The sequence below is a fragment of the Toxorhynchites rutilus genome, chromosome 2 (assembly GCF_029784135.1).
Source record: "Toxorhynchites rutilus septentrionalis strain SRP chromosome 2, ASM2978413v1, whole genome shotgun sequence".
Lineage (NCBI taxonomy): Eukaryota > Metazoa > Arthropoda > Insecta > Diptera > Culicidae > Toxorhynchites > Toxorhynchites rutilus.
In genome coordinates this window covers 211,198,111-211,223,023 of record NC_073745.1, presented here as the reverse complement: position 1 = coordinate 211,223,023, position 24,913 = coordinate 211,198,111, and the positions used below count along the sequence as shown (strand labels likewise).

The window sequence follows — 24,913 nt, the reverse complement described above, 5'->3', positions numbered from 1 at the left end:
AAACTGACGAAGAACCATGAGAAAAACTCATATGTTTTTCACGCATTAGGTTAAACAGAAAACTATTTAATTTCTGGGAAACCCCATTTCGACGAAGTTTTTGAAAAAGAACTTCAATGGAAACAGAATCAAACGCACCTTTGATATCTAGGAACACTGATGCCATTTGTTGCTTACTACACAAGGCAAAGTCAACCTCTGATGAAAGAAGCGCAAGACAATCATTGGTTCCTTTGCCTCTACGAAACCCGAACTTCGAAGGCGAGAGAAGATTATTAGATTCAACCCAGCTGTCTAAACGATGGAGAATCATTTTTTCTAGTAATTTGCGAATGCAAGATAGCATTGCAATTGGTCTATAAGAATTATAATCAGACGCAGGTTTACCAGGTTTCAGAATAGCTATAACTTTAATTTGTCGCCACTCATGCGGAACAATATTCTGCTCAAGGAAAGCATTGAACAGTTTCAACAAACGTCTCTTCGCATTATCAGGTAGATTTTTCAACAAATTAAATTTGATCCTATCTGACCCTGGAGCCGTGTTGTTGCAAGAAAGAAGAGCAAGAGAAAAATCAGTCATACTGAACGGAGGCTCAACATCATCAGATGTCTCTAAGAAGGGAGAAGGTGCGGGGGCTGAGTCTGGACATATCTTCTTGGCAAAGTCAAAAATCCACCATTCTGAATATTCAATTTCTTCATTTGAATGAGATGAATTTCTCATTTGTCTGGCAACTCTCCAAAGAGTGCTCAAGGAAGTCTCTCGTGAAAGCCCATTTACAAAATGACGCCAATAGCCTCTCTTTTTAGCTTTAATGAAGCTTTTGAATTTACGCTCCAGATAAATGTAGTTATCATAACGTTCACGGGTGCCCAATTTTCGCCAATCCTTGAACGCATTCGATTTATCTTTATAGAGATTTGTACATTCTTGGTCCCACCATAGATTAGGAGGACGTCTACGAAACGAATTACCAGGAAAGCGCTTCGTCTGAACATCAATAGCACTGTCAAGAATTAAACCAGTTAGAAAATTATATTCTTCCAGCGGGGGTAACTCATGAACTAATGCCACCGATTCTGAAATAATTGAAGAAAATCTCTTCCAATCAATGTTTCTAGATAAATCATGCTGAATATTTGTTGTTTCAGACGATTTTGAATTATTTGAAATGGAAATAGTGATTGGCAAATGATCACTTCCATGTGGATCTTGGATGACATTCCAATAACAATCTAAAGAAAAAGAGGAAGAACACAGGGACAAATCTAAGCAACTAGTGCGGCCTGAAGATGGAGCAATTCTTGTTACATCACCTGTATTCAAAATTGCCATGTTGTAGTCCTCACAAAGATCATAAATCAAATTGGCCCTTCGATCATCAAAAGACTCACCCCATCCAATTCCATGAGAGTTGAAATCTCCCAAAATAGGATTAGGTTGCGGTAAAAGTTCAACAATACTCACAAGATTTCTATAATTAAGCATAGTTCTTGGTGGAATATAAATAGAAGCAATGCATAAATCTTTACCCTTGATACGTGCCTGACACGCAAGAATTTCAATTCCTGTGACTAAAGGCAGGGGAATCCTGTAAAATGAGTAGCATTTTCTAATACCTATGAGAACTCCTCCATAGGAATCATCGCGGTCTAAACGGATAATATTGAAATCATGGATGTTTAACACATTGTCCGAACGAAGCCATGTCTCAGAAAGAGCAAATGCATCACAATTCAAAAAATGGAGCATTTGCTTGAAAGAATCAAGTTTAGGAAGAATACTTCTACAATTCCACTGCAAAATAGAGGATTTTCCTGACTCATCCAATAAATTAGACATCGAAATTAATGAACGACAGGAGGGGTCATTTTGAAGTCATTTGTTTAGCTATCTGGCTGATAGAAGGAAGCCAAGCAAAAATTAAACCTTTCATTGAATCTGATATTCCGAAAAAATCAAGAATCCATTGAACAATTGATGAAAAGGATATACCTCCTGAAAAAGATGAGGATTCAGGAACCGATTGAGAAGTAAATTGAGAATGGCTTGACAATTCGGGGAAATGAACGTCATAATTTGAAGATCTCCAACCAGGAGGATTATTCTTGGGTGGAGCAGAATAATTAGAAGATTCTGGATTATTAGAGATCAATCCTCTTTTTTTAGATGGCTTAGATGAAGAAGCAATTTTTCTCTTCCTGACTCTTCCTGTGATTACTGGATCAAATTGAGAATCCGAATCATCATCCTCTGATAAAACAGAGAAAGGATTTTCTGATGCCTCGGGTACCTGAGGTGAAGCTGCCTTGAGCATATCAGCGAAGGATCGATTAGAACGATCCTTAAGTGATTGCTTGAGTTTCATCGAACGTAATTTGTATTTCGGACAATCCTTAATTGTATGAGGAACATCTCCACAAAAAATACATTTATCAGCATCTTTGTTACAAGTGACTTCGTCATGGCCGTCACCACATTTTGAGCATTTCGTTTTATTACAACAGTAGGTTTTAGTGTGACCTAACTGATTGCAATTTAAGCAAGTCATTATTTTAGGAATATATAACCGAACTGGAAGACGAAGTTTGTCAATAAGCACATAATTTGGAAGTGCTGTGCCTTCGAAGGAAATTCTAAAAGAGCCAGAAGGATAATACTTTTTTTCTGTACCCTCAGATTTCAAAGAGTTCAGAGATCTCACCTCCAAAACTTTAGCATGTGGAATATTTGCATTGTGGAAGATACCCTTAGCTTTTAAAAAATCTTGAAGTTGAAGAGATTTTTCAGTAACTACACCATCGATTTCAACAATGTGAGCCGGAATATAAACTCTATATTCATTAGTGAACAAAGAGTTTTTCACTATCGCGTTAGCGTCTTTGTAATTTGAGAGCACAACACGAAGTTTATCTTTATTGACTTTCGTCATTTCTAAGACACCTGAGTAGTTAGACGTCAGGTCTTTGCAAATTTGAGATACTCTTAGAGGTTTCCCTTTCGGACGGAAAAATACCACCCAACGGTTTTTCGATGATGCCGGGGCGTTCTGGTATTGTCTAATACGTGGAAGTTGAGCAGAATTAGGCAGAGATTGTGTCGAAGAGTGAGGAACAGAGTCACTATTTGGTACAGACGAAGAGTTTGACAGCGATTGTTTTTTTTTTTCCTGAAGAAACCGTAAAATCATCTGGAGGAGGGTCTAAGACCCTCATTTCAGCATCGGAGGGTTCATTACCCTCCATTGAAAAAAAAAAAAAAAGAGTCGAAAGAGTCGTAAAAATGAGAGAGAAGATTCTTTAGAACACGTAAATATTAAATGATAAAATTAAAAAAAAAAATTAATAAAATGAAATATGTGTATGTATATGTATATGTATACGTATGCGTGAAAGAAAAATAAAACGAAAACTTATCTTAAATGTATCTAGATGAATGATAGAGAACTTCTAAAATCCTTGAAGCGGGTCCAATGGCAACTTCACACTCCAAAAAAACACTTGAAAAATAATTCCGACTTCAAGAAAATTCCTTTCTTCTCAGTATATCGTCCCGGCTTCTTTCGAAATACCGTCAAAAATAATCTTGAATATAACTGAAAATCACAGAAAAAAAAGGAACGGAAAATACGTTTTTATTCGTGATGATTTGAAATATACGTCACCTTATTCCTAAGGCTTGCTGCTATGAGTTCGTTTGTTTTGATCAGTATTTGTTTTACGGTGCTGCCAGAATAGTCTATACAAGATAAGTGTACAATCCAGCATTATTTATATAAATCATGTTACAATTTACAATACAGAACATACTTCCAGTGTATATTTCAGTGGCTGAAAATGAATGGACAGACAAATCACCAGCAGTTTGAACGACTCGTTGAACCAATAAACGCAAATGTAAACATTGCTCGAGGTTTTTGTGGAGGCAGTTCAAATAGAATCCCGGTTAAGGAAAAGTGGGAGAACTTCAGTGAGGAGCTTAATGCACTGAGACCATCAATGCGTCTAGGTTCAGAATGGCAGAATGTAAGCGTTTCTTCTACGATACATATAATTTCGTAAGTAAATTCTATCATATTCTTTGAATTACTATCAACCGAATTTCCTACCTAAAAATTGCTTATTCCTGCTAGCGTACATTATTACGTGTTACTTTTGTCAGAAATTTTCTTTTTTATTGCTATACTATACCACACTTTCTATACCATATGCTAAAGCTGAAATGTCTTGCAAAACAATAATGATTTTTTTTTAAATAACAGGTTTGGATTGACATGATGTGAAGGGTAAAGGAAACACAGGGCCACAGGTGAGTTAGCACCAAACCACCAGCCACAACATCCAATTCAGGATAAATTCATCAACGCACCTAGTACCAACGAATCAATGCCAGCCAAAACATTTGCAATCGGTTCCAGAGATACCTGCCGGTACCGAGGAAGACAAAAACAAAACATCACTGGCCGAATGCTGGCCAACGTCGGCGTCCACAGCCGATCATTTTGGACATTGTGCGGCTGACAGAGAGTTTCTCATCAGAAAACATGAGCTCCTGACCTGCGTGCCGCGAAAGTATCCGTTTGGCTCTGTCCAGCCTCTTCTCCGTTGTAGGCTTCGTTACCCCGTGAACCTTGCGTTTCTTGTACGGCTTGTATAAGGTTCTTCGTCATGATGGTGTGAACAGTCCCGATCGACACATCCAGGTCCGCTGCGGTCTTCCGAATCGAACGGTTCATTTTTCGAAGAACCCGCACCCTCGCCACCTTGAGGGCTGCTGCCAAACCCGTCTTCGGTACCGACGGATGGTGGTATAGATGAAGTTCCGCTTCACTCCGTGGGCCGAATATATCGCGTATCGCAAACAACTTTATTACGACGTCGCGGTACTCCTTCATTGTGCGCGGTAAACAAACAGCAAATGACAGTAAGGCGGCTCGCACACCGCAGCAATAAGCAACTAGCAAACTGCAGTACACAATATGCAACAGGAAACATATTTTGTTGTTCTTCGCATACCAGAGCAATAAAAACCCCTGACATTATGCAAACAATCGCCTTAATGTACGAAACTTGTCAAAATATGAGCGATAAGTTGCTATTCAACCGACACGCCGTGTTGCTAGCGACATGTGTTGCTCTGTAAAGGCGACAGCGATATCGTATTGCGTCGGTGTGCGAGATCAACAAAGATTAAATGGAAAAATCCATTGGTGATAATATTGCTTATTGCATGTTGACAGTTGCTAGTTGCTCATTGCTCCGGTGTGCGAGCCGCCTAAGTCGACACCGTGCGAGTTGGTTAGCTTATACACGCCGTGACGGCATTGAGCTTCTTATTACGGAATAGGGGAGTAGGCATGACAATATGGGTTTGCAGAACAAATGAACACGCTATTAAAATAGAAATTATGAATGAAAATTATTTTTCTCAAATCAAACTAGTACTCTATGTAAATGAAAACCACTTTTGCTTGCAAGTAGTGAAAAAATATCATACAAAAATTGTGTCTGAAGATTATTTTATATTATAATGGTAAGTTTTGGTGAGAATATCTGAAACTTCATAGAAAATAGTTTAAATTGGGGTCAAAACAACGTACTTCTAGTAGATAAATAGCGGCAAGACAAATTTTTCATAGAAATTTCAACAATTAAAAACTACCTTAGGGTCGACTAATTTGAAAGAGAATAGTTAGCCTCATACAAACTAATGTCGTATCCAGATTTCGACACCATTCCGCCGTCAACGCGAATATGAGGTTAAAGCTGACACCAATACCAATACACGGAATGCACATGGTGCGCACCTACACAACGATGGCAAGTTGTATTCGAACTTATTGAACACCCTGCAAATATCAAAGAATTTCGGCCTAATATATAAATGAAAATCTTTGTATGTGGAACTATAATCAGACTATGGTTACAGGAGAGACAACATGTATATAATACATCATTAACAACAAATAAAATGTATTCTACAAATATCGCACCAGTATCCAGTTCAAATCAGACTTCCTCCGTTCGTTATGTCGGATTGTTGTTGCTGTTTCTGTGGTTGACCTTTCGGCGACACGCTGAAAGCTCCCATATCGCCAGCGGCGCAGGTAATTGTGGGAATATTGCATCCTTGGACAGAGAAGCCTTTATATTCGGCCATAATTGGCTTGATTGGTGACTCAAGCAACAGTGCTCGGGGTGAATCCTCATCTAGAATATTGCCAGCGGGCGTTGGGTTGACGCTGGTGCTCTGAAGCGGAAGCGAAGATAGTTTTTCCTCACGATTCTTGGTAATCAACGGGTCGAATTCTTCCAAGTCATACATGCTCACGGGAGGCGCCGATACGGATGCTCTAGCATCCAATTCTTCCGCAACACTATTGTCGCCACTGTGATCGGAGAAATCGAAATCGTAATTGATGTTTCGGATTCCTTTGATAAAATTGCTGGCAAGCTCATCTGGAGTGGCGATGTCGTCCAAAGACTGTGTATCGAAAACCTTGTTATAATCGAACACCGGTGAAGATGATAACAAATCCGCAGAGTTACTGGCACTCATTCCAAGGTATGGTGATGGAACTAGGAGTGGATCCTTTTCACACTCAACCGACACAAGGGGTGCCACCAGACTGTCGGATAAATTCTTGACCAGATCGTCGATGTTGGTCTGTTGCGGCATTTGGCTTGTTTCACCCGATGATTTCGGTTTCTCGTCTGAACCATTCTCCTCTCCAACTTTGATGGCGGTTACGAGATTTGATTTAAAATGTCCCCCTTCGGAAGTCTGCTGGTCACTGACCGGATTGAACAGTTGTGCGTTGCGTTTTTCCAATCGACGTGGCGTGCGGATTGGCTTCAAAACTAGTGGAGTGCGTTCGAGAACTTCGGCGACCTTGCGGCTGATCTCCTCCTGTGAATAAAGACATGATTAGATAAAATTGAAGAAAAAAAAAATATAGGAGGTTGTGTCCAAGATTCGACCGCATTGTTGACGTGGAACTACGCTGTCATTTTATATAAGTCGCTTGTTTAGAACTTCGGATATTATTTTATAATGCTGTGAAATTTTAGAAATAACTGTTCAGTATAATGGTTTGAACGCCCTGAAATGTTCTTTTTATTGTAGAATCAGTTGACGATAATTGATTGATGATTCATTCTTGCCTTCGCAGAACAATACACTAGCTGATCGCATGTCGCACTTTATTTCATGTCAATGCATTGAAAATTTACCTCGAATGCTATTCCGGTGGCCTTTTCGCAATTGACATATACTCGGCTACAGTCGATTATATACTTGAGGCACAAGCACCATTAGGCATCGTTCGCGCAACGTAAACCAAGCGCCAAACAAGCGTTCGCCATAGCATGCATATAGAGTGCCACTGAATGTATGGGAAAAAGTCGACCCTAAATTTTCAAAAAGTTACCCTATACAAAATGTTCACCACCTCGAAAAACCCTATGCCCTATACCTTAAACCCTACGACCCTATGCCAAATATCAGCTCGATCGGACTTAAGGGAGAGTGGCGCAAAGCGGTCAAAGTTTGAGTTTTTTGAAAATCGAAAAATGACCCAAGGGGGGAGCATGCATATAGAGTGCCACTGAATGTATGGGAAAATATCGACCCTAAATTTTCAAAAAGTTACCCTATACAAAATGTTCACTGCCTCGAAAAACCACCCATGCAATTTTAAGACATTTGGCATCAACATTTTTTTTCGAAAACCCCGATATCCTTTACTTTTTTAATTACAATATTTTCGCTTTACAATGCCAACAAAACAAAGTCCGGAAATCGGTTGGCAGTCACAATTATAGACTCTATTTTGAAAGCAAAGAACCATGTATTGGCTTAAGGAGGTTGATGGATGAAATTGACGGTGAATTTGAAGGCAAAGTTATGTATAAACAAACTATGTATAAACATAATCATATTCTTTTTATGGTTATTTTGTTGTATTGACACGACTTTAACAACCCATAAATAAGAAAAATAAAAAATTAATAAACCTGTATTTTATTTTTTTCCCTTAATTTTTCGATACAGATTTTTTCAGAAAATTTTACAGAATAAAATGTGGCAACCCTGCTCATAACATTCCAGCACGATAATCAAGATGCTTGGTGTTTCCCAATTATTGTTTTTTTTGAGCACAACCTTAACGCCTGCTTCGCCATAGCGTCAGTTTAATGCATTGATGCAATGTCAACGAAGTCTTTTACCCATTAACGACCAAGCTGTAAAAATATTTTTTTTTACGATTGTCGTTGGTGTCACTTCGATTATTGACCAAAAGAAACCCCAATTTTCTAGAATTATTTTTTTCTCATCTTACATACCCGCACTTTTTTCTTCGCAAGTACAATCACACTGCGAAATAAAAGTCACTGCAAATGACAAATATATGGTACTCATAAATGCAACAATTGTACATTACTGGACGAACACGCACAGCAGGATGGAGATCCCTAAGTATAAACATAAATTAATTCACCTAAGGTGAGATGTGACATTTCTTATAACATGTAATTTTAACTTATTATCGGCTTATTAAGTTTTTTTCTTTCAGACGAAAGCTATTGCTGTTATTTTTATTGTTGGCCGTGGAGAAATGTCAACGTTTACGAATTATTTCTCCCCCAATTATCCATTTCCCGAGAAAACGAACATTTTCCAAAACCTGCAAAGTACAAAAATGCTGCGAAAAACCAATGGCATAGAGGGTGGGGAGGTTATTATTCTGTTCGGCGGAAGAATATTCACACCAGCAATCTCATTAAAATCCTCGATACGCATACTGATTATTTTCTCCTGCTCCTCCACACACGAAATTCTACGGGCCGGTTGTTACAGACAAAAAATCATACCGATTTTCAATAATATTTGCTAAATTAATCGATATTTGCAAACAATCACAATTGAAAATGCAAAAGTGAATGAAAAAATTTCCAAAATAAACAAACCAAAATGCGCAGCGAAGGTTAGATGTGTTGGTGTTGATTGAGCAGGAAAAAATGTTCGTTATGGCCAATGTTCACACATTTTTGTATTTTATTGAGTTTTTTAATTGAAATTGAAAACACCTCCCAAACATACTTGCTTTAAATCGAATTTATTGCCCAATAAAGTTATACAAAACTGAATGAAATTGACGGTAAGTGGTAGCTAATAAATTAAGCTATCTTTTGGTGCAAAAACATTACCATATGGTTGCTTTTCAAAAACATGGAAAATTAACAAAGTAGCTGTTCAATTTTTCGAACGCTTGGCCTAAAATTGGTTAAGATGACGGAAAATAATCAGTGTTAACTGCTTGGAAAAAGACTGAATATTTGCCTCAGCAGAGATTCATTACTTCATCATTACGGCTGCATAATTTGCACCACCAAATAATCGTCAATCATAGCATAAAAAAATTAGGAAATTGTTGCATCGTGACAAATGCACACGGAAGCAGATACAAATGGGGTTTCAGCGTAGCGAAGATGTACTATTCCTACGTACGGGTTATGTACGCACACAAATATCCATGTATCGATGGCTTGAACCAACTAAATATACACACACGTATCTCCGTTTTGCGCTCTTCTCAACAGAAGCCCTTTCTATTAATATGCCGGTCTAGATTAGCTTAACTGTCATCTTTGGTGAAGAGAGTTTTGCTACCATCATGCGAAACCAAATCACAGACAAAATTCCAGAAAATTTATTTTCTTGGTGAGCCGACGATAGCCTAGCTTGATGATTCCCCACACAATTGTCTAACACAGAACCTTAATGCAATTCGCGTTGACGGCGGAATGGTGTCAACATCTGGATACGACATTAGTTTGTATGAGGCCAGCTATTCTCTATCAGATTAGTCGGACCTAAGGCAGCTTCAAGTTGCTTAAATTCGTATGATTTTTTTTTCTTGGCGTTATTTGCCTACTAGAAGTACGTTGTTCTGACCCCAATCTAAACTATTTTCTATGAATTTTTAGATATTCTCACCAAAACTTACCATTATAATATAAAATTATCTTTAAGCGGCCCATAGACGTTCAATATTATTGCTCAATGTTTTGGTTTGTGCAAAATAATCGTTCGTCTATGGGCAATATTGGAAGATTGTGAAATATATTGTGTTATTTTCAAAATTTTGAAAATATATTGGGCAAACGGGATAAAATTGTGTCGTCTGTTGGCAATATTGTTCAATATCCTGTCAGTTGGATACTAGCGGTCTTTTGAACTAAACATCTCATGCGCGCGTTATTATCATGAGCACGCTTAGTGCATTTATATACTGGCACACAGTAAGTAATAGCGCCATACATGTCCGAGTCGCAAATGCAATTTGCAACAAACTCTCAAACTGGTGTAAATCAAGGCGCTTAGTATACATCTGGTAGTATACTAAGCGCCTTGAGTCAAGATTGCCAAACCAATCCGCAGCCATCTTAAAATTACACAGAAGTAAATCAATATGACTGTGCACAGTTTGTGAACTATATTGATACTGTATTACATGTTCATTACATTCATTAAGTTTTACGCTGCAAGTGTTTCGTCTTTCCTATCTGCGTTGACGGCATTTACTTCGTGTTGCACCATTTGAAAAGGAATGTTATAATGGATTTTGGGAATGAAATGAACACATTTATAAAATGAAAATTTACTTTTTCGTGCCGAATATGTATTCTATGTAATAGAGTAATACGTTTTCTCGCGACTTGTGAAATAATATAAAACTAAAATTGTGTCTGACAATAATGTTCTATTATAATGGTGATTTTTTGAGAATGTTATGAAATACAAGTCGGACTCGATTATCCGGAATGTTGATTTTTTTTCACTCCGGATAATCACCGTGCCACTTTGATTTATGACCGTGCCACTTTGACAACCGTGCCACTTTGATTTATGATCTGTGTGACAACTTCAAATTGACAGTTTTGAATACTGGGGAAGCAACCAGAATAGCCAACCCTCCTGCACGGGCAAGCATGCTAGACATATCTCTATGCTCTTCTTCGTTATCCCTGGATTGCATGTGGAAGGTAATCCAAGATCCCCACGGTAGTGATCACCTACCAATAATTTTATCGATCGCTAATGAATCAAGCTTTCGTGAGTCAGTCAATATTTCGTATGACCTCACGAAGAATATTGACTGGAGAACATTTGCGGAAATAATATCTGAAGCAATTGTTTCAATGCATGAACTTCCTCCACTCGAAGAGTATAACTTTATATCGAGTTTGATTTACGAAAGCGCACTTCAAGCTCAAAAGAAACGTGTGCTGGCTACCTCTCTCCGACGTCGTCCTCCATCACTTTGGTGGGACAAGGAATGTTCAAAGGTCTACCTTGAAAAATCATCCGCTTTCAAAAAATTCAGGAAAACTGGATTAGTGGAATGGTTTCTAGAGTACCAAGCTCTAGAAGCCAAACTAAAAGGTTTGATTAAAGCAAAAAAGCGTGGATATTGGCGGAAGTTCGTCAATGGTTTGTCAAGGGAGACCGCTATGAGCACTCTTTGGAATACGGCTAGGAAAATGCGTGGCTGGAACCATACAAACGAAAGTGAGGAATACTCTGACCGTTGGATTTTTAACTTTGCAAAGAAGGTTTGCCCCGACACTGTTCCTGCACAATACGTCGTATGCGACATTCCACTTCAAAGCGATTATGGGAATTTTTCGATGGTGGAATTCTCAATTGCCCTTCTCTCATGTAACAATTCAGCTCCGGGGTCGGACAAGATTAAATTCAACTTGTTGAAGAATCTTCCCGACTTGGCAAAACAGCGTGTGCTGAACTTGTTCAACAAGTTTCTGGAGCTGAATATTGTCCCGCATGACTGGAGACAAGTGAGAGTGATAGCCATACGGAAACCCAACAAGCCGGCTTGCGATCACAACTCGTATAGGCCGATTGCAATATTATCCTGTATTCGTAAATTGTTAGAGAAAATGATTCTACTTCGTTTGGACAAGTGGGTCGAAACGAACAATTTGCTGTCAAATACGCAGTTTGGCTTCCGCCGAGGTAAAGGGACAAATGATTGTCTTGCGCTGCTATCTTCTGAAATCCAAATCGCATTTGCTCGCAAAGAACAAATGGCTTCCGTTTTTCTCGATATCAAAGGGGCATTTGATTCAGTTTCCATGGAAATTCTCTCAGAGAAGCTTCATAATCGTGGACTTTCACCAATTCTCAATAATTTCCTGTACAATTTACTGTCAGAAAAGAACATGATTTTCTCTCATGGCAACTCGAAATCTTCTCGTTACAGTTTTATGGGCCTACCACAAGGCTCCTGCCTAAGCCCCCTCTTGTACAGTTTTTACGTCAATAATATGGATGATTGTCTAACTAGAGACTGCACGCTGAGACAACTTGCAGACGATGGAGTTATTTCCATCACGGGTACTAATCCCGTCGTTCTGCAAAAGTCGTTGCAAGATACCCTGAACAATCTGTTCACGTGGGCCCTCAAGCTGGGTATCGAATTCTCTACGGAGAAAACTGAAATGGTCGTTTTTTCTAGGAAGCACGAACCCGCCCAATTCCAGCTTCACCTATCCGGCAAAACGATCCAACACTCTATGTTTTTCAAATACCTGGGTGTATATTTTGATTCTAAGTGTACCTGGGGGAGACACATTGCGTATTTGAAACAGAAATTCCAGCAAAGAATCAACTTTCTCCAAACAATTACCGGAACATGGTGGGGTGCCCATCCAGGAGACCTCATTCAGTTGTACAAAACAACGATATTATCAGTATTAGAATATGGCAGTTTTTGCTTCCGATCAGCTGCCAGGATTCATATATTTTTTTTTTTTTATCCAAAATATATATTTTTATTAAGGCTCATATGGCGTCAGCTCAACGGGGCCGGGAGTTCAATATTTCGACAATGTTTGCTTACAACTATGTTAGTAATATGTAACCGATTACTCGCGATTGGCTCGATGTTAGTATTACAAGTGTTCTCATAATTGGTATGTTGCAGTCTTCGATGCTCTGTACGTGTGCCCGACACGGGATACCTGCTATTGGGATGCAGCTGACCATTAATCAGCAACGCCCCCCTAGTCTGTACCCCATATCTAGCGTGGTGCGTCTTTCTCGACTCGAGGAATCCAGGATAGAATGGTCACTAGCCGGCGCAATCATCAGCTCGTGTAGAGTTGTTATGAGCGGTACAACCTTTGGCTCTTGTTGAATGATCAGTGGACTGCACAACCTTTGGCCCGTGCATCTGTAAAGAGTGTGTGTATGTATTGCCGCGACTAAGTAAAAGTTTATCGATCGGATAGGAGGGATATGAAACGGGGACACAACGAAGGAAACATCATTAAACGTTGACATCGGCGTTTCTGAGGAACAGGTATAGATGAAGCAGAAGATCAGGATCACGGCTACCTAAGATATCCCGGACGGGGATATCCGATTGTCTGCCTTGTGCTCTCAGTGCTCTAGAGAGCTGAGAGCGAGCAGCATGGAACCGGATACACGACCAGACAACATGCTCGATGTCGTGGTAGCCATCGCCACAATCACAAAGATTGTTTGCTGCGAGCCCAATGCGATAGAGATGCGCGTTTAGGTTGTAGTGATTGGACATAAGCCGAGATATCACGCGAATGAAATCACGACCTACATTCAATCCCTTGAACCATGCACTCGTCGAGACCTTAGGGATAATCGTGTGTAACCAACGACCGAACTCATCACCACTCCACATGCGCTGTCAACTTACGAGCGTATACTGACGAGGAATGTGGAAAAATTCATTATAAGCAATTTGCCTTTCAAAAAGTGTGCCTTCTAAAGCGCCCACCTTAGCTAGCGAGTCCGCTTTCTCATTCCCCGGAATCGAGCAATGAGAGGGAACCCATGCTAAGGTAATCTTGAATAATTTTTCGACCAAAACACTCAATAGTTGTCTTATTCTTGTTAGGAAATAAGATGAGCGTTTATCAACTTTCATTGAGCGGATTGCCTCTATTGAGCTGAGACTGTCTGAAAAAATAAAATAGTGGTCGATGGGCAATGTTTCAATGATCCCTAATGCGTAATATATCGCACCCAGTTCAGCGACATACACGGAACAAGGATATTTGAGTTTGAAAGAGGCACTGGAATTTTCATTGAAGATGCCGAAGCCAGTGGACCCGTTTATGAATGAACCGTCTGTAAAGAACATTTTATCAGATCTAACTTTCCCATATTCTGCCGAAAATATCGGCGGAATAGAATCGGAGCGTAGGTGATCTGGGATTCCATGGATTTTTTGTCGCATGGACAGATCGAAAATGACAGAGGAATTGCAGAAGTATGGGAAGCAAACTTGGTTGGAGATGCCTGGTGAAGGGTGCACGTCGTGTGTAAGGTATACTCGTGTGTGTAAGGTATACTCGCGCACGGCGTGTTTTTTTTATTGTTGCTATCGTGTATTTTGAAGAATTATTGGCATTTATTTAAAATTAAAAAAAGATAAAATTAAGTTAAACATATTTTTTCTTCAACCTTCAGTTTTAATATTCATTTTGTTCAGCCTCTTCAAATCAATTGATTTTCGATCTGTGAGACCGTTTGCTCGAGTATAACAGGGTTCATTAATGGAAAAACATAGGTCATACTAATGAATATTCAACGAATACTGTCGAATGAATATTATTCTATAAAATAAAAATTATCGGTTACTAAATAAATGATAAGTAATACTTTATTTCCTGTAAAGACTCATCAATGAATATCGTTGATTTTTACGGATTTTTTTTTAAAGCAGTGTGATTTTTTATGAAGCATTTTTTTCCATAAAAATAAACCCAAAATGATTTATATTCCGCAATTACCCAAAAGTATATCTATGGAAATATTGACCCCTATTATGTAACTTGAATCGAATAGTCGATTCGATCCTTATAACTATCACACCGAGCAAATTTTTGTATAATGAAAATCAATAGAATCTTTTCGAATCGATTATTACTCATCATCAAAGACGACAGGATATTTTTTTATTCAAACAGAAATATATCTGTATTGAAAGGTCTTACAGGAACGCCTTAGAAACAAAATGAAAGCTAGTTGATAACATTAATTAGATTGCTGTTGGTCAGCAAAAAATTGTGTTAGTCCACAAAATCTTTAAAGAAGCAAAAAAAGACGGGTGGGTAATGTCGGGGACATAACCGGAGAGACGTAGGACTACACCAAGGGGTGTCCATTATTCGAATATCATGGAGCACAGATCCCAGAATGATCAACTTTTCATGTACAAAATTACAGAAAAAAAAATCAAAGGATAAAATAAAACCTCAGCACTCAGCAAACACTCAAACGTTTAGATTCAAATACGAAAAAATCAAAATTTGTCGTGCAAATGTTGCAGGGGTTATTGTTCAGCCGGCAACGAACACATACTTGATGGCAAGCATATCGTAATAGGAATCTACCGTCTGGTATCGTGATATAATTGGGCTTTGCACTCCTCATGAATAACTGTGTTCTACTAGTCAAGTCCTTCATTTGATACCCATATTGATGGGGCTTTGAAAAAATATGTAATCCACCATTTTGTAGCGGTCGCCATCTTGGATTTTCAATATCATGAAATATGCAGTTTTATAATGACTGCAGAGATAAAGGTGTGTTCCAAATTTTAGATCAACCGGTCAACAGGAAAGGGGTCAAATTTCAATTAATGTGATACAGCGCCATAGACAAACATGTTACATACAAACATACAAATATGTCACAGCTAAATAAAACCGTTTCAAAACTCCAGCATTCTATCAAATCGAGTGCGATTAGCCACTCAGTCACCCGGCGCGACGCTTCCACCGCTTTTAACACACTTCGATTGCTCTCCTGATCCACATCCCACTGAAACTCCTGTCTCTCACTCTTGCGGTATCGAACCGCATACATCCCCGGCAAATGCAGCAATCTCTTATGCTAAAAGTCAATTTCAAGATAGCGTCTTTCCTGCTTGGCGTCCGATAGAATGTGGCCCACCATCGCTCACTTTATATACCCTTAGAAAAATCCTCGGTCAAAAACTACTAAATACATTTGGTAATGCAAAATTAGTAGAATGTACAAATTTTTTGTACATATTGTCAACAAACCCGCATCCCTACCAGAGATGAGTATATTTTACTCGATAACATTAGTAAGCTTGGATATTGTCATATCTGAAAACTGGTGAGAAAAGCGCGTATTAACCATTTTCATTGTTCCCATAAGGCAATACGGAGGTATAATAAGGATATAATTCTGATACGTGCATTTTCGGCGAGAAAATGTAGCCGATATTGGGCTTCCGAATCATGGTTCTGCTTGACATATGTGTTTATTAGTACGGTCGAAAATGACTATAGATTGGTAGTATTTACCAAAAAATTCGTTATATTTTATTCCTCTCAGTGTAGCCATATAGTTAATGTTGTAGCGACCGCCTATATTTATTTATAATCTCTTTTTTGTTTCTCTCGTATACCTTGTCCATACGTTTCGCCCGTACCCGTGGTTGCTTGTAATGAATAGCTGTTCGCTGCGGGAGCGCAGACAAAATGTATGGGAAAGTAGGGAATTCTTTCTTCCAATTTTTCATCAATTTGAACTTTATATGAGCTGAAAAACCGTAATGTGTAGCATATAAACAATTTCTGACGATATTTCCTATCAATGTGTGTATTTGGAACCAAAATCCAATCATTAATTAAGGAGGTATTAGCGTTCAAAAACTGAACACTTTTTCACACTGAAATATTGAAATGGGCCCCTATATTGAAAGGTTAGACGTAGTCCTACGTCAAAAAAACCAAAGATCTCGAACGAAAGTTACGGATTGTTCATTCCGAAAGTAAGCAGAGTGTTCTGCGTTACGATTTACGATGAAGTGCTCCTCCAATTTACTCCAAGCTTTGAAAAATTGGCTGAGAAAAAACAGCTGAGCGTATCAAAATGAAACGTTCACGTGGGTTTTTAGAATACATTAGGCTAAAAATTTGCCTGCGAACATTCGAAAATATTTGCATAATTTTAGTTGATTTCGTGAAACACTACAAAACCTGTTTGTGGCATTTTTCTTAAATCAATGCGAAAAATTTCAATAAATTTTTTGACAAAGCAATGAATTTACCCTGTATAGGATTTATTGAAGTTTTTAAAAATGCCATTCGATTTGCGGTGCGATCATAATTTGATTTGCTATCGATTTGTTTGGCAAAAATTGTGTTTAGTAATCTTTGGCCATCTCTGTCACTATTTAGATTGTTGTTTAGAATAACTATTTAGAACACGCTATTTGGAATATTAGGGCACGAATATATTGAAACTACTGCGCTTTGGGTAGCAAGAGTCCCGCACGACTCTTGCTTTTCAACTTCAAGATTCAGACTCGGTTTCACTGTGGCTGTGACTGTCTCTTGTTGTCAATTTATTAACTCTTTTTTCATTCCTTAATACTAGTACTACAATTCAAAAATATATGGCAGAAGAAAATGGGAGTTGTCTTAGAAGCTTTTTATTTACTGTCCATCCAATCAGGAGAAATGAATGGTAAACAAAATATAGTTATACAATCAAACGCGCGAGTGGTACGCCATTTGCGAAATCATAAATAAATAAAAACGTGCTTGCAAAATGCGCTGAGCGTTCTATGAAGTTTGCTGCGCACGCGTAAATGAGTTGACCTAGTAATTAACTCCTACGCTTGTGAACACAAGTGTTCTAGTTAAACTTTCAATATTTGGGCGACACAGTAAACATGTATGTTACTGTCGCTTCGTCACTGATTATTTTTAATATGCCATTTGCGGAAGTATGAAATTATACAAATGGGTAAGCTAACGGGGTTTGAAGTATGTGAAGTTGAAATGGATAACTTATGCTGATTGAAAGATTTGAAGATTTGATCTTTGAGAGAAATTGGAAATTGAAAATAGTTTTAGTACATTGTGATAATCCACAAAAACTTCAATAGAAACAAAAAAATAATCGATTTTTATTTCTTCCCGATTTGTTGTCAACTTCACGTACACAAATAAAAATATGTGTATAAAATATTCTAACACTTGAAAGTTGAAGCTTTAATCCATCTATATGCCCTTTTTCCACGAAGATACATCATGTCAAAAATCACTTGATATTTTTTTACCTCGCACTCTGTTCCTCTAATTTTTGGTCGAGCGTATGATAGGATTTTTCTAATTTTAGAATTTTCTAGTTTCTCATTCATCACTGTTGTTCTATTCATGACTGTTGTTCTAGTATGACTGTATGTACAAAATTAATTCACATTACTCATCAAGGCTTTGGAATAAAACTAACAAAACTTCGTTAAAACTCGCATTCGCAGTCTTCAAAGGAGAAGTTTTCTTCAAAAATATAGTTTTTTTTTGGTTTTCGATACCTTATACCGGATGTTTCCAGAATTTTGAATTGATCATTTAACAAATGGTCTGCCATTGTTGAAATTGTTCCTAATGATAATTTGTTGATTTTTTTCAAGTTATGGTTGATGTATAAATATTGGGTTGAGGAAAAAGAAATGTCGTATATTGTCAATATATGGCAACACTTAAACATATCTTGTGTTGTACTTATCGCATCGGGTCATACTATATGGCTATTTAAAGACGACAATCTGTGCTACAAGTGTTTTTTTGACAGTGGTGTGATTGTCCTTTTCAGTCTCAAGTTATAGCGCGTCAAAGATGGAACCCACCAAGCAAGAAATTCGCCATATTTTACGTTTTACTACCTGCGAGGTAAAACTGCAACGAAGGCGGCCGAAAAAATTCATGTAGTTTATGGACCCGATACTGTAACAATTCGCACAGCACAGCGTTGGTTTGATCGATTTCGTTCTGGTGTAGTGGCTGTCGAAGATACACCCCGTACTGGTAGGCCAAACGTGGTGGAAACCGATAAAATCGTTGGAATCATCCATGTAGACCGGCATGTGAGCACTCGCTCGATTGGTCAGGAACTGCGTATAGACCATAAAACCGTTTGGAACCGTTTGGAACGAGTTGACGCAAAAAAATCTTTTAGACCGAATCAACGCCTGCGATGCACTGCTGAAACGGAACGAACTCGACCCATTTTTGAAGAAGATGGTGACTGGTGATGAAAAGTGGATCACGTACGACAACCTAAAGCGAAAAAAGTCGTGGTCGAAGCGCGGTGAGCCGGCCCAAACCATCGCCAAGCCCGGATTGACGACCAGGAAGGTTTTGCTGTGTGTTTGGTGGGATTGGAAGGGAATCATTCAATATGAGCTGCTCAACTATGGCCAGATCCGCTGAGACGAACCAGCCCAGGAGGCTGAAAGTCTCAAAAATAAAGAAAAAAAAAGTTAAATGGCCAGATCCTCAACTCGGTTCTGTACTGTGAGCAGCTTGACCGTTTGAAGCAGGCGATTGACCAGAAATGATCAATAGGAATGGTGTTGTTTTCCATCAGGACAACGCTCGGTCTCACACATCTTTGATGACCCGCCAGAAGCTACGGGAGCTCGGATGGGATGTCCTATTGCACCCACCGTATAGTCCGGACCTGGCTCCAAGTGATTATCATCTCTTCCGGTCCATGCAAAACGCTCTTGGTGATACTAAGTTGGCATCAAAAAAGGATTGCGAAAACTGACTGTCTGCGATTTTTCAAATAGGGAGGGGGGAGGGTGATGTTTATAAGGGGGGAATAATGAAGTTGGCTTCTAAATGGCAATAAGTTTACGAACAAAACGGCGCATATTTGACTTAAATTGGATAATTTTAAGTATGTTAAATAAAGCGTCAAATTTCCATCAGAAATACGACATTTCTTTTTCCCCAACCCTATATAAAATAACTAACAATCTGGAAGAAAATATTAAAATGGAAAATTTAATGAAGAAATATCTACTCTTACAACTATCATTTTTATTCAGTTCAGCATGAATACCTTACAAAATGATCGCAGCAAAATATGAAGGGATATCTAATTCATTACGTTTGGAGGTGACACTATCCTATACCAAATGGCGGGCGCCTAGGAATACCTACGCGGGAGATCGAGAGACCACGGACTACCGTTTGGCCATCCCTGGCCAAGACCAACTTCAATCAAAAGCTTATGCGTGACTTCTTGGATGCCAAGGAGAGTTCTATGATATGGTTAAGTGAATCAACATTAGGGATGTTATGTTTTGGGTGGCCGAGTCATGGGATCATTTCTTCCGTACTCGGTTTGTCTGAATTCTAGTCGCAGAAATTCCCTTGATCGTAGGACCAAAGTCGGTGCGTTTAAATTAAACTGTTCAAGAATGTGGGAGGAGTCCGTATGTCCCAGTAGTACTTTGGCGACAAATAAAGCTTTTGCCGAGCTACGTCCTTGATGCAGAGTTTCTATCCCAAGCAGACGGCAACGGTCTTTATACGGTGGTAGGTCAGCCGAGTTAATCCATGGTAGAAATTTCAATGCAAATTTAATGAATCGAGATTGAACAGCTTCAATTCTTTTTACCCACACGTGCACATATGGACTCCATACCACTGAAGCCGTCTCCAGGAGGACAGATCGAACAAGGGCGTAGTAAAGCGATCGGAGACAGTAAGGATCTCGAAAGTTGTTTGCAGCTCTCATTATGAAACCTAAGTTCCTGTTCGCCTTATTAATTATGTTAGAGTAATGATCTCTGAATGTGAGCTGTGAATCGAGATGAACTCCAAGGTCCTTTACAACGCTGGCTCTCTCGATCTGGCATCCACCAATGTCGTAAACCCAGTGAATTGGAGATATTTTTCGTGTGAAGGTGATGACAAAACATTTCTGGACGCTGATGGTCAGACGATTACAATAACACCAGCTTTCAAATTGATTAATAAGTCGCTGCAGTTCCTTACCATCATCAGTGGATCTAACTGTTAAGTAGAGCTTGAGATCATCCGCATACAGAATTCGACAACCTGGTGGGATGAGCAAGCACACATCATTGAAAAATATCGAAAACAATAACGGTCCCAGGTTGCTTCCTTGTGGAACTCCAGAATAATTCGTAAATGTATAGGACTGCGATGATCCGAGCTTCATGGTGAGTGGCCTGTTGACTAAGTAGGAACTCAGCCATCCACTGAAGTGTGAACAATGAACCTAATCGCTTCATCTTAGCAATCAGCAATTGATGATCCATACGGTCAAAGGCAGTCTTCAGGTCAGTGTAAACAGTGTCGATTTGTACACCATTCTCAATTGCTCTGACGCAATACGATGAAAAATCCACCAGATTCGTGTTAATCGACCTTCCTTTGAAGAAACCATATTGATCAGGCGAGATGTATGATTTGACGGCATTGAAAAGCACGCCACCAACAAGTATCTCGAATAGCTTAGACCCAGCGCATACTCTGCCACGTTATGCCACGATACGTAGACACGTCACGTTTATCACCTTTTTGATGGATAGGAAACATCACTGATGCTTTCCATTTCTCCGGAAACTTTCCCTCTGATAGTGACTTGTTGATGATGATGATTGACAACGGAGCAGCAATAGCCTCAGCACAATTTTTAAAAACGATCGGTGGAATTCCATCACGTCCAACGGCCGAAGAAGATTTCAATCTGCGAATCGCGTCAAGAACGCTTTGCTCTGTAAATGTGAAATTTCCCATCTCAATTACGGGTACATTCTCCAGTGCCAGGCCCATGGCTTGATCCGTGATGAAATTCGCTTTAAATACGCTGGAGAAATGCTTAGCGAACAGATCGCAAATTCCCATACGAGACTCAGCTACTCTACAATAATATTGATCGTCTAGGGGTCACCGTTAAAATACTGGGCAACCCACATTGCTCAATAATATTGAACGTCTATGGACCGCTTTAGACACAATTTCTGTACGATATTTTTTCACTACTTGCGAGCAAGTGATTTTCATTTACATAGAGTACTAATTTGATTTGGAAAAAAAAATTCATTCATAATTTTGATTTATTAAAGTGTGTTCATTTCTTCTGCAACCCATATTGTCATGCCTACTCCCCCATTCCGTAATACGAAGCTCAATGCCGTCAACGCGGATGTCAGTTTGATGCAAACGGTTGATGCGATTTCTATAAATCTCATCATATTTCTTCACATGAATATATCACTAGTCTAAACCCACCATTACGATTTCCCCTTCGTTACTCGTCTATAAATTGCTCGTTATTGACGGCACGGGTAGATAAGCTCGCAAATCAGCAGAGCACATGTATGAGAAAATGGAAACGCTTATAGTTATCATGAAATTTAAACATTTATACACCAGAGGATTGTAATGTGTAGCATATCAAACAAATCTCAGGGAATTTCCGATTCGTTTGGTATGTAAATCGCCAAAATCCGTTCGCGGCAAATATAGTTATTAACGTTAACTTTATTTCATGAAAACGTGATCTGTTTTCTGATTTGGCACCCTAATGTAAGGCGTAGTTCTACGTCAAAACCAAATACAGTAATCGTTCGCTAACTGGTCCTGGTTTAACTGGTCTGCTATTTAACTGGGCGAACGTTAACTGGTCCTTGGACCAGTTAAAAAGCACAATTTCGTAAACAATCGACGCCATATTCAAATGGAAGATTTGCTGTGAGGGGCATTCGAATGTAATTTTAAATGTTATGAAAGTTGACATTATTTTCGCACGACAAAAACATTGATTAAACTACAGAAAAACAATTTTCTCAAATCATATGTCATACCTGTTGTCGCACTCAATGCGAAACTTCCATTGGAATCCTTTTATTTATCCAATTACAGGAACTAAGCGAATCAAACAATTCATTGAAGTTTCCCTCGATTTTATTTGACGTTTAACATGCCGGACCAGTTAACACGCGAATGTCGATAAGTGGTCTTCTCTTTTCGCCCAGTTAGTGAATGTTTACTGTAGTATGTGAAATACTCACATTCATATCCGTAATATCACCGTTTAGCACCTCAATGTTTTTCAGAATTTCCTCATTTCGTGCGCCAAGATTCTTCATCGTTTTCATGTTCTCCGAAATCAGATGCAAACTCTCGCATGCCATCAGAGCGCTTTCCCATGCCGAAGGTCCCGTCTTTTCGCCATTCATCAAACCGTTGAATTCGTCCACCGACATCGACAACGACTCCGAGGTTAAATTTTCAATAAAGGATATGGCACAACACAGATTGGTGAAATAGTATCCACCCTCGCCGCTCATTAGCCGCGAGGCATTGCTAAACCGGGTAATGTAATTGATGTTGCTATGCAATCGAACGGGATTGGCTTTGAGCACAACGAAGATCAGTGCTGGTAGAAACTCATCGGCACTGGCCGGTCCCCCGACCGACTGTTTCAAAAGACTGAAAATATTTCGACAACACCGGATGATGCATTCTAGTTTCTCCTGCAAAAAAACGTTAAATGAAATGCTCGTTTTGAATTCCAACTCTGTGACACCATTATCTACCTGAGGCGACGGAAAAGAGTCCATCGAAACCAGTTCCGTGATGGCCGTATAAACCAGATCCCGTACCTCGGAGTTCACCTCGTCGATGCTACAAACCAAGTGTTTTGCATTAATCCAATTCAGCTGTCGGATGCGTTTCTGTATCTGTGAATCTTTCTCCTCATCCGTTGTTGACGGGGGTGAGAACAATCGACCGTGATTAATCGTCATAATGCATTTCTCGAAGAAATCCAACACCTGTTCCTTGGTCTCCTGAGACACATTAGCAAATTTGGTATTTTCAACGTTCATGTACTCCTGGAACTTGGTGTAACCATTGTGTACGATTTCCGAAATTTCTTCAATGCTGCAATCGTTATGCTTTTTGCGAATTTTTTGGTCCAAAATTTCAATGAAATATTTCAATTCTCGCTTCATCGAATCTTCAATCTTCAGTGCCTTCAGTGCTTCATGATATTCTTGCTCAAGTTTGTCCATGGGCTGCCGACGCTGATGCTGATGGTGCTGTCGGGACGATTTATCCGTCTCTTTCGAGGAAGCGGTCTTCTTCAACAAATCCATCAGATTGCGCTTCTTTTTCTTATCTTCATCTTTGGGAACCACCGGTGCCACCTTCAACGATTGGCCAGCTTTGGCATGAGCGGATTCCACCTGTTGTTGTGAATGGTGTCCAGAATGGAAAATATGTGGGTCATGTTTCCTCCCAGATGATGATTGGTTTCCATGTTTGACGTGGCGATATTCTAGAAAACGAAATCGCACCCATTGTTATGAAAATTATTCACTATCGGATGAACTTTGGGGTGATTGCTTACGCTTGATGTGTCGCTCCTTTATCGTGCGTTCGCGATAACATTTCGAACAGAGCCCATCCCACTGAGCATTTCCGTAGAATCCGCAGCCATTGAGACACTGGAGATCCTTCTGCTGGATACGGGGTGTTTTGATGGAGAACATATTTCTGCTCTACTCCTACAAATTCGGCTAACACGATCAGCTGAAGTTTTTCCTATACAGATAATTTACAATATCATCATCATAGTGTTCCAAGACAAATTTTTCAAACAATAAACATTAACTTCGAAAATCACTGACGGAGAAATCGATTACAGCGAAACACATACAGCTGTTATTGACAAAATGACAACATCAAAAATTATGAATAATGAAAACAAGAAAAAGTGCTGCCAGTTTATTCTGTTCCATAAAGAACAAAATTTGTTATTGGGAATGATATTAAGGCCCGAGGAAGGCAGCCCAATGTGCCGGTGAGAGACGTGTTGGCTCGGTTAGACCTTGATTACATGTCCCAAATATATGTATTCCTTAAAGCTATCGAACTTCGTGTGTGATTGTCCTTATACCCTTAGTTTTTCCTTTTCCTTTTCCTTTGTGAGAGATCGGATCCCTTCTTAAGAATAAGATGAAATGTAAAT

The 24,913-nt window shown here is 39.2% G+C and overlaps 1 protein-coding gene across 1 annotated transcript; it reads right to left on the bottom strand.

Moving 5' to 3' along the window:
• Nucleotides 1–5,896: 5,896 nt before the first annotated feature.
• LOC129764217 (rab5 GDP/GTP exchange factor) lies at nt 5,897–24,624 on the bottom strand. Its single transcript, XM_055763079.1, has 4 exons — nt 24,293–24,624; nt 23,478–24,220; nt 22,950–23,414; nt 5,897–6,913 (listed from the first exon to the last, which is right to left on the bottom strand). Exons 1-4 carry the CDS (start codon nt 24,432–24,434, stop codon nt 6,008–6,010), a joined length of 2,256 nt encoding a protein of 751 aa, XP_055619054.1. The 5' UTR covers nt 24,435–24,624; the 3' UTR covers nt 5,897–6,007.
• Between the last annotated feature and the right edge of the window lie 289 nt (nt 24,625–24,913).